Below are 17,440 nucleotides of genomic sequence, written 5' to 3' on the forward strand. Positions count from 1 at the left end.
AACACTTGCCGTGCCATCCTGCCACTATTCAACATTAGCTATGTTTGCTTGTGAGCTGCGTTCAAATTAAACAAAGACAGCCTCAAACTGGCCAGCCAAAAGTATCATCATTACTATTCTCACCCTCATGCCAAGTTTTGTAATATTTTTTTATTCCCTGTCTGACAGGTATTAAGTGTCCAGCAGCTACCAGATACCCCCAAACTCCCTCTGACCCCCATCTAAAATACTAATAAGCATTGCTAGTTTTCAACACACTGGATGAAAGGAGGGTGTTCAGTAGTCAACTTTGCAGTCTAAAAAAAAAAATGCAGACAATTTTATTGTCAAAGGAGGTATTCAACTTCTGTAATACACTTTTGTGGATATTTCAATTTGGAATAAACCCATTCACATTCAAAATGATCATGGAAGAATACATTTCAAGCCAAAGCATGAATGGGTTCTGCTATAAAGCGCTCAACTGTGATTTAATGGAAAATGACGAAATTGTCATTTCACAAGAACGCTAAAAGTTTATAAAACACCTGCGTGGACGTCCAGAGGCAGTCAGCCTCCTACTTGAGGCGCTCCATGCAATAATTTTTTCCTTCCACTTTTCAGCATCAGTAATTGCAAACAGGCATCATATCTTGAAAACTATATGATGCTTACCAAAGAATGTTGCCTGCTATTGCCTTTTCACTTCTGCAGATGTGCACGGCTTCTACTTGACTTTTTATGGAGTGGTGTTCTCATAAAACGCCCATAATGAGCAAAGTGAAGTACATAAATGTATTTGTTCAGTAAATAGGTAACTGGTCGTACAATGTCAAATCGGCCTAACTGTTGAAATATGTCTGAATCAACCTGATCCGTCAAGTGTGTTAATACTATTATGCTTGATGGCCACGACATTCTGCACAGCTGCATTTACTGTATGCATATAAGTGAGACAAGCAACTTTTTGAGTTCCGAAATAACTTACACATCTGACATCCTTTTGCAAAGACAATGTTCATCTTATGCAGATAGAAATATTTTGTCCATATACAGTTTTTTTTTAAGTAAGCTTTTTAATGAGGAACACACACAGACACACACGCATGCACACACTCAGATGAATCAGACCGATGCTGAACTACAGTACATGTGCAAAAGACCAGGAAAAACATTTCATAGTCATTTTGGCATCTGAAATGTTGTAATTGCGAATGTATTTCTTTACCTTCCAACTTCATGCCGACAGTGAGGCACTTTTGGAAGCGGCAGTATGGGCAGCGCTTCCTCTGGGTCTTGTCAATCTGGCAACTCTGGTTCTCAATACATGTGTAGCGCTTGTTGTTCTGGACCGTGCGCTTGAAGAAGCCCTGCGGAGGGAACCAATTAACATGTCAACCCGCTTGACCCCATCCATGTGATGGTAATGCACCCATTCACACGCACACTGCCTGAATGTACACATACACACACACGCACACACACACGCACACACACATGCATTCAGCTATGTCACACAGTTAATGAAAAAAGTAAAATATACGGTGCTTGTTTCTAAGTCAAAGACTCTAAAGAGGATTTTTTAAAAAAAAATGTAAATTAAAGTCTCAACTGACCCAGCACTAATTTTGTTCAAAGATTCACATATCACATCTTTGTGTATGAAGTTGTCAAAAAAATACTGAACACAACTTTTTTATGATAGCCTCCTTTAGACTTTTGAGGGAAATCAACTTTCAACTTCAAAAAGCACACGAGCACAATACACACACACATGAAAATTCAACACATTTACATAATTCCCAGTTCTGGGATAATAGAGTTCCTGACTGCAACATGGAATTAATTTTTGGCAGAAGCAACGAAAATCAAATGGAGGAAGGATGGCAGCAGGTAATGTATTCTAGATCCATAATCTAGACGGAGTATATGCAGCATAAACCTGCTCTTTCCCTCCAAAATAAAATAAATTGATAGAGACTGCTGTTGTCAATATTTCACCAAACACTAATTTAATTGACAATCTGCATCGTTAAATAAAACATAAAGTTGGGTGAGTGCAAAAAAAATAAAATCCATAAAAAATAGTATACATGAAAGCAAACATTTGGAAAGTTACTCAATTTAACAGTAAATGCATTATAAATATGTTTAAAAATATCTTACAGTTACGGTGGTGTGAATATAGTGACACAATAAATTATATCCATCTATCCATCTATCTATCTATCTATCTATCTATCTATCTATCTATCTATCTATCTATCTATCTATCTATCTATCTATCTATCTATCTATCTATCTATCTATCTATCTATCTATCTATCTATCTATCTATCTATCCATCTATCTATCTATCTATCTATCTTTTGGAAGGGTTTACTGCACAAAGCGTTATTGGTGCAGCAAGGATTACCATTCAAAGTGAGAAAATAATCTCAAGTAACCATATTGAAAAACGGTTTGTTTGTAATAGCGTAGCCTTCACGTATCCATTCATTCACGTACCAACAGTAGTAAGTTTCAATTTTCAAATTCAGCTGGATTTGCTTTCAAAATGCTCACTTGAGCGTTGTGCCGATGTATATTTGAAGTTGATTTGCTTTGCTCGTGGTGATTCTGCACCTTGACCCTGACCTTTTTTGACTCCTTGAAGAGATCGAAGTTTCAGGCTCCTCTCACCAATACCTCATCTTGAGTCTGTTTACTCTTTACTCTCTGCGCTTGAATGTCGTACGACTGGCAAAGGAGAAGTCTATGATGTGTGCATATGTTTTCGGGGCGGGGGGGGAGGGACTGACAGCAAACTAATACATCAGCCTGACAATTACGAGGCTGCCATTAACAATCATGGTGGCCGCTTTATTGAGTGAATCAATAACTGGTTGGAGGTAAATATCAATATTATTAATGTTTCAACAAGGATAGACAGTGCTTCATTAAAACACCTCTTCATATGCAGCCTGCAGGCACACGCTCACACAATTCGGAGTAAAAAGGCGTGAGGGTGTGTTTGAGCCTGAGAAGCTGCGCAGATGCCACTGACGTCTCCTTCCAAGCAAGTGCTCGTAGCATCTCAAGGTTACAATGCGGAATCCAATCTATAACATCTGCTTTAAATAATGACCACATAGGCAAGAAATGTGATGCCACCGCATCAATACTGTTTTTGAATATACTCCAGGTTGTATTAACACAGAGACAATTGCTTTGTGCGTGGAGAGCGGAGGAGATGGGACAAAAACCTGCTGATGGAGCTCAAAGTCAAAACAGTTTACTTTGCGAGCGCGTTTGTATGGGGAAGCCTTTTCCATTCAGACACTGTCGTTGGGCTCTTAATGAACTTGCGATGAGAGTTCCACACACAGAAGTATACAAATAGAGATTTGCACGCTTCATAACCACAACATACTGGAGTAGACCTCACCTTCAAACAAGAGCTTTCCTTACAATTGTGCCTTTATGAAGGTAATAATGGTCTCTTTTGTTTGATAGAGAGGTATTAACATCACATTATTGTGCTGTCTTTGCAGTTTTGTCATGATGCACTCATACCTTTTTCTGTTATTGTAGTGGCCCCTATTAGCTACATGTGGAGGTCAAAATGTTACAGACGGCTCTTGGATTGATGCAGTGCAGTTCTACAACACTGCTAATTACAATAACAATAATAAACACACTTCTAACAATTAATGCTTGTGTGAAAGTGTCAATCAAAGAGTTCTTTTTTCTAAAGGCAGAATTTATGATACTGCCCTTGTATTGGATCTCATAAAGTTGTGCAGGTGTACCTAATGTTGTGGGCTTTGTTGTAATATGTTGGTGTTTGCAAAATGTAGGCTACACAGCCACTCACTCTAAAATTGTTGTGTGTGGTAATTCTTTCACTATTGTTAAATTTCACTTACTCTTTGCAAAAACTTCCCAAAGTGTGTTTAAGACCATGGAAAACGCCAGGATATCGTACAAATCCAAATACCCAAAGTCCAGTTTATGAGCGCACGTCACGGATGTTAATATCCGCAAGAACACCGCCTCCTACCCCCTGACACACACAAACACACACGCACACAAAGAGGCAGAAAATGTCCAATAACCTTGCAGCTCTCACAGGTGAGGAGTCCGTAGTGGTAGCCTGAAACCTTGTCTCCACACACGGGACACATCTCGTCCAGGTCTTCGTCATATGAGTAGTCCATCATTTTTAATTGTGGAACTGCAAGGGACATGCGAACACACAGAGGACAATCACAATGCTGCCCGTATTCAGTTCGGAGAGACCCGCGGCCCAAGTAGGTGACGCTCCGAAAGTTTTGCCTTCTGGGCGTTTATTTTGAAGGGTAAAGGGAAAATGGACGCACAGACGCTATAAATTATTTCGCTTAATTCCTGCACGTTGCCTTGCTAATCAGATGCCCCCCCCCCCTCCCAAAAAAAAGAAGACTATGAAAGTGAGTCTCATAAATATGCAACACATCCACGTCGAGCTCGCCGGGGAACAGAGAGATATTAGCGTTAAGGAGTGAAGGAGAACACGTTGCCGCCCACAGACAAATGAAGACACTCACGCTCACGCGCGCGCACGCACACGCGCACACAAGCGCTCATCACTGCAGGCCAGCACAGAAACAACCAACGTGATTATTGCCTCTCTAACGAACACAATGCTAAAGGCCTCTTTATTTTTCTCTCGTTTCACATTTTCGCTTTCTCGCGTGAGTTCTGCATGATCGCAAAGACAACCGCAATCTTATTCTGAAGATCTTTATTAGATGATAAAATAGTTAGAGTATATTTATAAATTACTGCCATCAAAACTTGTAGTTTATTTTATTTTATTACTTGGTTAATCATTTATTTATTTCACTTATTAGAAAGCGTTGCACCACTCAGCAAAAAATAACCAGACTGACATTTACAACAGTTGCAACAATTACAGCCCGAATCATTAAAGCAGCAGGAATCAAACCTGCTTTTTTTTTTTCATATTTGTCTTTCTAGATACTTCGTTGAGGCCTCCACGCGAACAATTTTGCCAGTCTCATAGACGTTCTAATTGGAATTATAATAATTACCGGGGCAGTAGTTACATATGTTGATCAGAGCAACAAGTTGCACCGCGTTTCGCTCGGTTATTTTGCATTCAGAAAGAATACATGGAATTAAAATAAATACATACATGCATAAATAAATACATGAATATAATAAATACTAATACTAATAATAGTAGTGATAATAATAATAATAATAATAATAATAATAATAATAATAATAATAATAATAATAATAATAATAATAATAATAATAATAATAATAATAATAAACCGCGGGGCCTCTTCTCTTTGTGCAATATAGTTATTCACACATGTCCAATAAAATAGCACTTTACATTATACGAAGATAGGTTGCAATTGTGGAGTAAAGAGAGATGCATGTTGTTGAATTAATGAAAAATTGGAGGGGGGGTACAGCAAGCTGTTAAGCTGCTTTGTAGCAATTTTAACAGGTGATAAACGAATAAAATAAAAAAAAAATGTGCATGTGTAAATTCTGAAAATACAGACTAAGTTACCTTTCAACTGCATAAATTCTCTTTTCCAATTTTTGGCCTTTTACTGAGGCAGTACACTCACTCCAAAATATTTTGGCATTTGCAAAATCAAAATGATTCCAAGGGAAAAAAAGGTGTCCCGAGCTACCTTGTTTTACTGCGTGTGTAAAAGCAGATAAGTGTTTCTCTAACAAGCCACTCTTCGACTTGTCAGGGAGTCTTGGTTCTGTTATCAGCATCTCATAAACACGCACGGGGTAATTGATTGGCCGTTTATACCGCTGCGGTATGACAAAAGTGGAATTAGAGGTGCAGCTTGAATTGTATCTTCACAGTTGACGTAGTTACGGAAATTCTTTGTATTTTCCTCTACCCCGCAATTCAATCCGCAGAACTGGAACAATTTGGGAAAATGATCTCGCAACATATTAGTAAAGTGTTAAAACTGTGTAGGTCGCTTATTGCAGGGATTTAATAAATACTATAACGCAGACAAATATGCAGTTAAATTTAAAGACATAAAACGAATCATTTCAATATTGTTCATTTATCAAAAAATACATATTACACCTTGGTAATGTTTAAAAAATATCTCTTAAAAATATTTGCATACCACTTTGCAAAATATTTTGTGATATAAACTGAAGGTAGAAATGAAATCGTGCCATCTTTGTAAAGGGCGCATAATATCACAAAATAAAACACTTAAACTTGAGATAAAGAAAATACCTGAAGCTACCGTGTTACTTTGTATTGAGAGGGAAAACACAAGCGCTTCTTTTGCATATTAATTTAACTATCGGGATCAAGGGGAGATTCCGGGAGCATGCGTTTAGGCAGTTTGGACAATTTTTACGCGCCCGGCGTCAGGAAACGTCCACTATTAGCGACTTCAATTGTTCAGTGGCGGCATCGCAAACCACAAAAGTCAAATATACACTTCTATTTTTACTTTAATCGCAACTCGCGGGGATAGACCAACAGAAAGCTCTGCAAACCCAATAATCTTTGATCAGTTTGACAGCCACTAGAAACTGGAATGTACCCTATACAAATAGTCACGCTCGTTACTTAGTTCTCCTCCAGAAAACGCAATTTGCACGTTTGTTGTCTAAAGTGAGGTGTGACAGCTCTTACCTTGCACGTTTCTTGGCATGTGTCCGTGTTCCCCATACGATCGAGAGAGTCCCAGCGAGTCAGTCTCGACTTTGGGCAGCATGTCAGCGCCGCCGGCCTCAGCACAGCGGGACACTCGGACGCGAGGGACACTCTGATGGGAGACACTTGGGCACACGTTTTAGTCGAAGTGGCCCACGTCTCTCTCGAGCTATGTCTGACGTTCTTCCCCTGTATATCTCGGGCCAGGCGCGCATTAATGTTGACTGTCTTCCTTGGCACGCAATTCGAAATGTCAGAATGTCATTTTGCTACAAAAAAAAAAAAAAAAAGATACTGAATCACAGTTGCGCACTGAGGGGAAAAATGTGTCACTCAAGCGCTCAAAACGTGGATTAAAATGCAAAATAAGTTTTCTTGTGTCAGCTCCAAGTGTTGTAGGCGCAGTACAACAACAAAGTTAGTGTAAATAACTTTAAGCCTTTAGAACGAAATCTGCGCGCTCCCCTGTGCGTAAAATCAGACTCGGCGCGTCAAGCCGGACTGCCTGAGATGTGGAAATCTCTCTTCCTCCTCCTCGCCCGCCGCGTTGTTTACTCGCCTCCCTCCAATCCTGAACTCATGCGGCCGTGTGACGTCATATAGACCCGCTCCAATCAGGCTAGTGGACCAGGACACATCGCAATGAAGGCACCGGGTTCGTCTCTCCAAAATCTCAGCTGTTAGAACCCGTTAATGTTGTACATTAGTGTCGGCGTTAGTGTGTGCATATCATGACTTCAAAGTGGGCGAGCACATGCACTCGCAGACGTCCACGTACGAACATTAAGTATAACTCTAGGTTTTTTTTTTGTGTGATTCCCGCTCATCTGCTTACCTGCAAATGATAATCAATGAAATTTCTTTCTTTCTTTCTTTCTTTCTTTCTTTCTTTCTTTCTTTCTTTCTTTCTTTCTTTCTTTCTTTCTTTCTTTCTTTCTTTCTTTCTTGCCACCCTGTAAATTAATTCTGGATTAAGTGTGATTCTGATTTTCTTCAGTTACGTATAGATCATGGACGCTATTTTCCATTGATATATCTCATCTGCTTTTATGGGATGTGTCCACGAGAGCTCCGAGTCCATATTTTTAAAGTCTGATAGCGATGAGTTGTTGATGTTATACAATCTATAGAATACCTTCAATTTCATTTTAGGAGAAACATTAATTTGTTATAATTTTTCCAATATCACATGTATATCGCCAAATTGCCATTTCAGTGAATTTCAATGTTTTTCTGTAGATGTGTTTTAAAAATTGTGTTTTATCTATAAACCCAATTCCCAACCTAAAACGTCACACATTATATTTTCCCCTGCCCCATTCAACTAATTCACGCAAGTTCACAAATAGAAAAGGGGGTAAAAAGAAGGGGTGCAGGTTTTCATGTAGTGCTATTAGATAAGATCTTCTCTGACATGATAGCACTGCTGGAATGATTAACCTGCAGGAGTGAGGGAGCTCCTCTTCGAGTGATCCGGGTGAAAGACATTAAGGGACACATGCATTGGAATTATAAAGTCATGAACCAACTTTTTGTTAATGTTTATTAAATGTTGAATATAACAATGCTGTATGTCTGTATTTTGGGTTGTGTTGTATTTTAAAGTGAAAAAATTATGAAAATAGCAAAAAGAAAATACACTGACAAAAAAAATACACTCAAACTTTGGACCCATCCAAGTTTTTAAATTAGGTGCACGCACACACGGACATGCTGGCATCGACTTTCTGTTGGTATGCAAAACGGTGTGCTTGTTTACATTTGCAGATGTGTGCTGTGTTGTGGGATCCGTATCATTTGTTCATATTCCTTTTGACTTTCCATTCTGCCCCAGGTCAACTACTTTTACTTGCTCCTTTCGCAGGCCTTTGACGGTGAGACTGCACTCGATTGTTGGAGGAAACGGAGTGTGTCAACAGTAAGTGTTGACATTTGGGTTCAGGAGATAAACCTCACAGTGGATCAAACAAAGACTGTCCCCTTTGAATGGAGTGCATGTGTGTGTGCATCGATGTGCAGAAAGGTTTCAGTGCTGCAACTTTGCTGCTGACAACCTAAAGTGGAAGGACGCTGCTATCGTCTGAGGGTTTGGTTATCTCCTTCCCAAATGACTGAGAAAAACATGAAAGTGAGGCTAGTCAGAAGGTTACAGAGAACATGCGCCAACATTTTAATGAGGTCTGCCTCTACAAAATAACAAAAACAATATAAATATATAACTGATAAATAATTATCCAGAAGATTTTCACACTTATCTAAAACATTACAATTAGTTATTTTTTGAAAATACTTATGATATGATATATCTCTGTGCAACACATTAACTAGGCAAGTCATGAATGCGACAGTGGTTTAAAAAAAAAAGAAATATTATTATTGTAACATGCCTGGGACAGTCGACAATTGGCTTGATCACATGCATTTACATTTTAGTCCCATGTAAAAATGTGATTCGACAAAAAAAGCTAACAGATTTTAGTGCATTCTTAAACTACCAAAGTGTAGCAATTAAAGTAAAGTTAGTCTTATTACAATTGTATAGTAACCATTAAATATAAGTAAGTAAAGTGCTACACACAGTATCCATATTAGTGGTCCAGGGGGATTAAAAGTTGACAAAAATATGGTGGAGCACTGTGACCCGGAACAGGTCAAGGCCTGACACTTCCTCACATCTGATGAAATGTCAGTCAAATCAGAATGGAGGATAGTAAACCAGATGGTAAATTTAATAAAAAGAGTGGTGTGAATCTGGCAAGGAAAGCCTCAGTGGGGAGTTACGGCGTTAATGTTTTTCACAGAAGGAAGGAAGAGCAGAAGATGACGCTAAGATGAAAGATCAACGCAGAAGAAAAGACCGCAACACAGAGCGGGGAGGAAGTTTCTTGGGGTTAGAAGTCCAACTCGACTTGTCCAACATCAGCAGTGCAGCTTTGGACATCCACTCAATGTATTTTCCAAGTGCATCAAACATGAAGCAATTTTTACGGACTACTCGAGCAAATCAAGGCTAGAAAGAAGATATCACACAATTATGCAAACCCCAGCGTTACAAGACAATCTCCTATTTCACAAAGAGCTACGTTTTATGGTTTGAACATGGCAGCTTTGCTTGAAAAGTGGCCAACCTCCAGCCTGCTTAGTACATATCTCGACCAAGACTTCCTCCTCTGTTCGACCATCATAATTTATGGTCTGATTAGCAAGTGGAGACGTAAACAGTTGGATTTGAGCGAGCGACTGAATTCCATAGAATACATTCCCACCTCTTAGATTGTCTTCTAGAATGAAACCAAAGCTCTAATTACGTGCTATCACAAATTAAAAACAACAACACTACTTATCCATTACCAATGGCGCCTCCACATATATGAATAAACATATTATGATATGTCATTAGTAGGCTTTACACAATCAGCATTTTTTGGGGCCGATCGTCAATCAGCGAATTTGAAAAAAAGCAATCACAGATGTCTGATCCGATAACAAGCTGGACCAGTATCTATTAAAATACCATGTTCATTTACTGTATGTAATTGTGCACTGTTTGCGATCAACAAGAAATATTTTGAAGCATTTTCGCCAATATTTAACAATCTTTGTTGTGCCCCATGGACGGCAAGGAAAAAAAAAGCAGGGCTTGTGATTTGAATATAAAACTTGTATTCATTAACAAATGAGCACAACTTGATTTTAAGTAACAATAGTTTAGTTGGAACTTTTTCTAAATATTTTAATGAAGAACTTAAACTTGTGGATTTGTGAGTCTGGTAAATCCTGCTTGGCAGTAGGAAACGAAGTGAGATGCTGATGCTGTATAATCTTATTTTAATGGTGGACTTGGAATTTAACATTTTCAGATTTTTACTTGTTTCACAAAGATAATTTACACAACTTTGAAATTGTATAATTGTGGACGATGGAGTAAACAGAGTTTTGCTCTCTAAAATTGGTGTGGAGGAAAAAAAAAATCGCTGTGACCTGACGTTGCAGCTTTAGTTCACTTCCCGTAATAGTCTAAGCAGCGTAATACTAAACTCAGAATATCCTGACGACTCATTGATCGGATCTGCAAATAAAGAATTCACCGCAGATCACAAGATAAAATAAAAAAAAAATCACAGGAACTAATACCTGCTCTCCTATGTGACTTATAACAGCTTCCACTCTTCTGGGAAGATTTTGGCAAGTGTCTGGGATTGTTTTGCTCATTCATTCAGTGAAACATTTGTGAGACCAGATGTTGGTCCCGCGAGTGGGCCAGGTCCTACGGCAGTCTTTGATGGATTTTATCCATAATGTGTTTCTTTAACACTGAATGCTAGAAGTGTCCCAATGCATTTGTAAATGTACTGTACAAACTCAAATTCCAGTGATTGGGACACTGCGTAAAACACAAAAATTACAGAATACAAATCCCTTTCAAGCTATATTCAATTAAATACACTACAAAGACAAGACAAGAGAATGTTCAAAATGATGTACAATATTGATTTTTTTTGCAAATATTTTATCATTTTGAATTTGATGCCTGCAACATGTTCCAAAAAAGCTAGGACAGCAAAAAACTTGGAAAGTTGAGGAATGATCCAAAAACACCTTTTTGGTACATTCCACATGTCTATCCATCCTTACCTATAGCGCTTATCCTCACAAGGGTCGCGGGTGTGCTGGAGCCTGTCCCAGCTGTCTTCGGGCAATAAGTGGAGGACACTCTGAATTGGTTGCCAGCCAATCGCATGGCACATAGAGACAAACAAACATCCGTACTCACAATCACACCTAGAGGCAATTTAGAGTGTTCAATTAAACTACCATGCATGTTTGCCGGAGGACCCGGACAAAGAACATTCAAACTCCACACAGGTAGGCCGGAGCCGGGATCGAACCCACGACCTCTGAACTGTGAGGCAGAATTGCTAACGAGTCGATCACCGTGCCGCCCCATATTCGACATGTGAACAAGTTAATTGAAAACAAGGAAGTGTCATGATTGGGTATAAAAGGAACACCCCAGAAAGGCTCAGTTGTTCATAAGCAACGATGTAGCAAGGTTCTCCACTGTATGAACAGGCAGTTTGCCACAACGGCAAATAGAGCAAACAGCCCAACACAATAAGAACGTTTCTCAACAAACAACTGCAAGGAATTTGGGGCTTTCATTATCAATGATCCATAATATCTTCAAAAGATTCAGACAATTGGGAGAAATCCCTGAATGTCGGCCAGCAACGATGAAAACCATCACTGAATGATCCCTCAGGCGGCACTGCATTAAAAACTAACACAACCGACTTCAGAAAACAATTGCCAGTTAACAACGTCTGTGGCTACGTCTACAAATGTAAATTAAAACCCTACCATGTAAATTGAAAGGTGGCTTCCCTAGGCCTGATCTCAACTGAGATGGATTGACGCAAAGTGGAAAAGTGTGCTGTGGTCTGACGAGCCCACATTTCAATTTGTTTTTGGAAATGATGGACGATGTGTCCTCTGGGCCAAAGAGGAAAATGAACAATGCCAAGACACATTGTGTCACAACAGAGTGGCTTCATAGTATAAGAATGAGAGTTCTAGACTGGCCTGCCAGAAATCCAGACCTTTCTCTCATCGAAAATGTGTGGTACATAACGAAGCGCAAAATATGACAATGGAGACCCTGGACTGTTGAGCAACTGAAGTTATACATCAAGCAAGGATGGGAAAGACTTCCACCTACAAAGCTTTTTTCGTTTCCCAAGCGCTAATTGAGTGCTGTTAAAAGGAAAGGCAATGTAACACAGTGGTAAAAACATGCCCTTTTCCCAGCCTGTCCCAGCTTTTACGAAACAAGTTGCTGGCTTCAAATTCAAAATAATTCAGTATTTGCAAAAACAAAACAAAACAATAGTAGAATGTGAACATTTATAACTTGTCTTTGCAGCATATTCAATTGAATATAGATTGAAAAGGATTTGCATTGTATTCTGTTGTTATTTACACAATGTCCGAATGTCATTGGAATTGGGCTTTGTAGTATAATTTTCTAAAATATCAAGGTACTGTATTATTTATTGACTGATAATTCACTGATTACTTTTCTGAATATGTATATATGTTTGAAGGTAAGTCCTGAAAAAGCGCAATGACTGAGAACAATTTGCTGGCTAAAGGGCTAGCTAGTGGACCGGCATGTCATGACTGTCGTTCCATAAGTCACTACCTCACTGGGTTTTGTGTTGTGTGTTCAAGAAACAGAGTGACACAGCACGTGTTAATCAACCTATGGCTCACACTACAGACAACTGAGTGCATATATTCATATAGGAACATATTTGAATGACAGGTAAGAGTCGAGCTTGGCGCGCTTTCAGCGCATTCAGCGGACATGCCGGACATGTCCGACAGCTGGGAAGAAGGCTGTATATTCACGATGTGGAGCCTCATTTTATATATTTGACTTTTTTAAAATTCATTAAAATTTGCCAGCCTTGATAATAACACTATGATGAGTCAAATATAGGATGCTTTATTCTCACTTTACAGCGACTTCAAAACACATACTGTACACTGCATGAAGAATTCTGCCGTCGGTTCTCTGATTTTGGAAAAATTGGCAAGTCACTTCAGCTGGTTTCATGTCCTTTCACACAAGATCCTGAAACCGTGCCAGCAGACTTGCAGTTGGAACTGATTGATCTCCAATGTGACACTGTCATGAAGGAGAAGTTCAACTCTGTTAAAATAGATGAGTTGAATGTTTCATTAAGTGTAGCCAAACTCCCAAACATCCAGAAGATGGCACAGAGGATGCTGGTGTTGTTTGGCTCTACGCATGTGTGTGAACATACTTTTAGTGTGATGAAAACCAACAAAGCACCCCACAGATCCCAGTTGAGTGATGAACACCTCAGATCTGTTCTGATAATTGCCACAACAAAACTGACACTGGACCTTGATGCACTGGCAAAAAGAGGTGATCAACAACACTGTTTCCTCTGAAATTTAATGTAAGTAATCACACTGCAATGCCTTTTTTTTATGTTTATGTTTGATATGTATGCACCCGTGTGTCAAATTTTTAAAGCTGCTGTAAGAACTTAATGATGGTGACAGACGTAATAATAATCGTTCTACCAGATATTGTCACAATTTTATTATTACACTTTATTATTCATTATTATTATTTTTTTAAATTACAATGTTTTGTTGTTGCACACCTCACAAAGAACCAGACAGTGGTCAGGAAGCTGACTGGCTCAGCCTAAGTCCTGCCATGAGCGTTGTTAACTCTGTCAAATGATTACAAAAAAGGGAGAAAGAAAACAGGAGGCTTCAAAATGGTGCTGAAAGCACGCCCCTCTCAATTGCTGACGGTCAACCAAATACAACTACTGTAGGTATCAGTGTTTACATGTATGATGGATATGATTGTAACTGCTGATATTAATTTCACATCACATGCACATAAAATTGAAATTTTTTCTAATTAATTATATGATCACAAGTGGAATTAGTTTCACAAAGTTAGAAAAGTGCAAAAGTGACAGGCCAACTTAAGATGTCAGATATGAGAGAACTCAAGCAAGGAGACGTTAAATATGGAGAATGAGAAAGTGGAGCAGTATGAGAAAGTAGTCACACACACATATAATTCTCCTTAGCGTAAACATTTTTCTCTGAGAATGTCCTGGAATATGTGCTGCGGTGGCTGTGATTTACGCAACTCAACCACTTCTCCGTCCACACTCTCAGACATACATATGCACCCACACACGTTCTGGCATGCTATAAATGATAATTAATGTGTCTCCTTCTTTCCAGACACTTTAAGACCAGAGGGTGTAATTGTTACTTCTGCATGTCCAAGCCCTCTCGGCACTGAAAGCGCTTTCTATCAAAGTTACACTATTTAGTGCTACTTTTGATTCTTGCATCACGACAAAGAGAATTAAGCACTGTTTTAGTCCTTTTGGTCCCCTTTTTTTGCACCTGCCAACAGGTGGTGTCCCAAAGGATAAGCATTGTGACCACTGGGAAAGTACTAGAGTAATTCAATAAAACTGGGAAGTTAATGGTGATGTAAGAAGTCATTCTTAGAGACATTTGATGTCGTTTAAACTGTTTTTGTCCTGTGTTGGCAAGCACGATGAGATTCACAAGTGACCCTAATGACAATAACCAATTTACAGAACAAAAAAATTGAAGGATGGGTGAATGGTTTTAGTTGATCAGTGTTTATCTGTTTTGCATGTATTTACTGTACATTAAGTACATTAGTAAAATGTGAAAAAGTCAACAAAGCTTACTAAAATATGAGATTGCCCATTTTTGAATGTACTGCTATTCACTGCAATGTACAGTAACTTTGCTTATCAAGGTCCTCATTTTGTATATTTTGGACTGGAAAAATGTGGGCATTTTTTCTCTTTGTTTTCAGCAGTCTGCAATGCATCCATGCTTTTTAATAAATATTTACCTATGGAAAGACAATGAGACTAAAGTGAAGCCCAGGATAATGTAAAGTGAATATCTGTATGCACACTACGTCACTACATTTCAAATGATAATGGAAGAAGCACTGTAGTGTTTTGATATATAGAATATGATCTCTAGATGGATTTATCCTTTAACCCCATCATTCACATTCATTATACAAGCTAGGTGATTTGGATACAGCAAGGCCACAATCAGTTTCAGACACCAGGTGAGTGTGCGGTCATTCATGACAAGGGTGCACTTATCCAACAAACACACACACGCACACACACACGCACACACTCACACACACACACCGGACTATAAAACCTCTTCTCTATCCACATTGCTGTTTGTCTAAGTGGATTCTGGGTGATTGTGTATGTTGTCGACTGCTCGTGCCTTCTGCCAGACACATACACACACACACACACACACACACTCACGACAACAACTGAGGTCAGTGTGCGGTTGACTGTAACAGTTTGGTAGGTGAAAAAGTGTCCGAGAAGGATTGGACTAATTTGCTTTCTCTGCCTGTGACACAATTACTGGTGGCTGGACCAATAGTGTCTGCATTGGCTGAGCGGTCACTCCTGACAGACACATTGTATCCCCTCTGGCTGACCCTTTGCACTAACACACACATATATACTGTATATAAATACACTACCAGCACTCGCGCACACATACACACAAACACACACACACACACATTGAACTCAGCTCAATGAACTGTCCCATCCTCTTTTTATCCCAGAGGTTTTTTTTACACATCTGCTCCATCATTTACTATTATGCTAATGAGACAGAAAAAAACATTGACTTAACAAATGTAACCTTTATTAATTTCCCTGTTCGCATTTACGGATGCGTTAGGAGAAACCTTTGTTTTCGAGATTGTCCATACTCATTTCTATTGGTTAACGACTGCTTAGGCACTGAAGGGAAAGAAAATTATGAACATTGCTGCCACATACAGTAGCTGACGATTATTTTTCAATAACAATACATTTAATCCACTAGCAATATATAATCCTGCTTCGATATATGACTATTTCAAAGGGATAATCAAAAAGAGAATATATTTTTACTGTATTTCTTCATTGCTCCACATAGGTATGCTGAAAATATATCAGACCAATAACGATGAGAATTTTTTTCTTATTACCCAACCCCCAAAAGTATGTTTTGCATTGATTTCCATTATGAATACAAAAACAGAAAAAAAATGTCCTATGCAGTAATTCCAGAAATACATTTTCATTACAATACAGAATCTGCTGGTATGACATAACATAAGAAAAAGTTTAACCGTCGCGGTGTTGACCATTTTCCAGAGGCGAGCGCCTCTAATCAATGTGTTGCCATTCATTTAGATCAGCTATTGTGCTGTGTCATGTGGAGAATGGCTAATAAAGCCTAATTGCTGCACAGAGATCCATAAAACCAGGCAGGTGAAGAGGCACAGAGGGCTGCTTTATGGGTTTAGAAGACGGCGGTGGGGGGGTGGTCATTGTTCTTCAATGATAAATCTCTACTCCTTTGTGTGTACAGTATGTTTACCTGTCCTTCTCTAAATGCCTAAAGGTATAATTTTTGGTGAAATGCTGATCTACATGTGTTTACTCATCTCAAAGTGAGAGACTTTAGTGGGGATGTGCTGGCCACTTGTTCATTCTGATTGTGTGTATGTGTGGAGGGCGGCATAGGGCGGTTGTGGTGGTGATAAGAACTAATAGAAGGTATACAGAGATCCCAAACATTAACTGTTCAATAAAGTTTGGTCATTGAGAGAATAGGCACTATATGGTTCCTCTAACGCAATGAGAGAATTCCAACTACTGGGAAATTGAGGCAGGGCAAAAAATGCCTTGACTGCAGATGATGGATTTTAATTTAACTATATAATTCCCAAGTTTCTTAATCTGTCACACTATATAAAAAATGTGAGCATCAAATGATAAAGGTACCAGGTAGGATAGCCAGATATGCTTTTTTTATGGTGTTCTTTTTTTCTCTCTTTCTCTCTCTCATTTGGGACCTAAAAACGGGCACCAAAATTTAACACAGGGGATTTTATTGCATCAGTTGTGTTGCAATAATTTGTTTTACTGTATATCACTTTAAATAATAAAATAAAGTCAGTTTCTAAAAAAAGTCCCTTTCAGTTAATGGCATCGCGGATGATTCTAAAAGGCTTTTCATTGGGCCCCCAAAAATAAAAAGGATATGTCCTGTTGAAAATGTGTCTGATTACCGTATGTGGTTTTGTTGATTTTGTGCAGATCCCCT

General features: G+C 38.8%; 1 protein-coding gene and 1 long non-coding RNA gene across 2 annotated transcripts in view; one reads left to right on the forward strand and one right to left on the reverse strand.

Moving 5' to 3' along the window:
* Positions 1–7,183, reverse strand: part of nr5a2 (nuclear receptor subfamily 5, group A, member 2) — a 59,418-nt gene extending 52,235 nt beyond the window's left edge. The window contains exons 1-3 of the mRNA XM_086047582.1: positions 6,668–7,183; positions 4,077–4,195; positions 1,208–1,349 (exon numbers count right to left, since the gene is read on the reverse strand). Of these exons, the coding sequence (XP_085903708.1) occupies positions 1,208–1,349; positions 4,077–4,195; positions 6,668–6,749 (343 nt within the window). The 5' untranslated portion in view covers positions 6,750–7,183. The remainder of the gene's footprint in view (positions 1–1,207; positions 1,350–4,076; positions 4,196–6,667) is intronic.
* LOC147138269 (uncharacterized) lies at positions 4,086–10,582 on the forward strand. Its single transcript, XR_015089010.1, has 3 exons — positions 4,086–4,271; positions 8,553–8,606; positions 9,490–10,582. It is a non-coding gene; the product is annotated as an uncharacterized LOC147138269 (long non-coding RNA).
* Positions 10,583–17,440: the final 6,858 nt, after the last annotated feature.

This window comes from Filicampus tigris, chromosome 12 (assembly GCF_054856515.1).
Source record: "Filicampus tigris isolate MCC_2025a chromosome 12, RoL_Ftig_1.0, whole genome shotgun sequence".
Taxonomy (NCBI): domain Eukaryota; kingdom Metazoa; phylum Chordata; class Actinopteri; order Syngnathiformes; family Syngnathidae; genus Filicampus; species Filicampus tigris.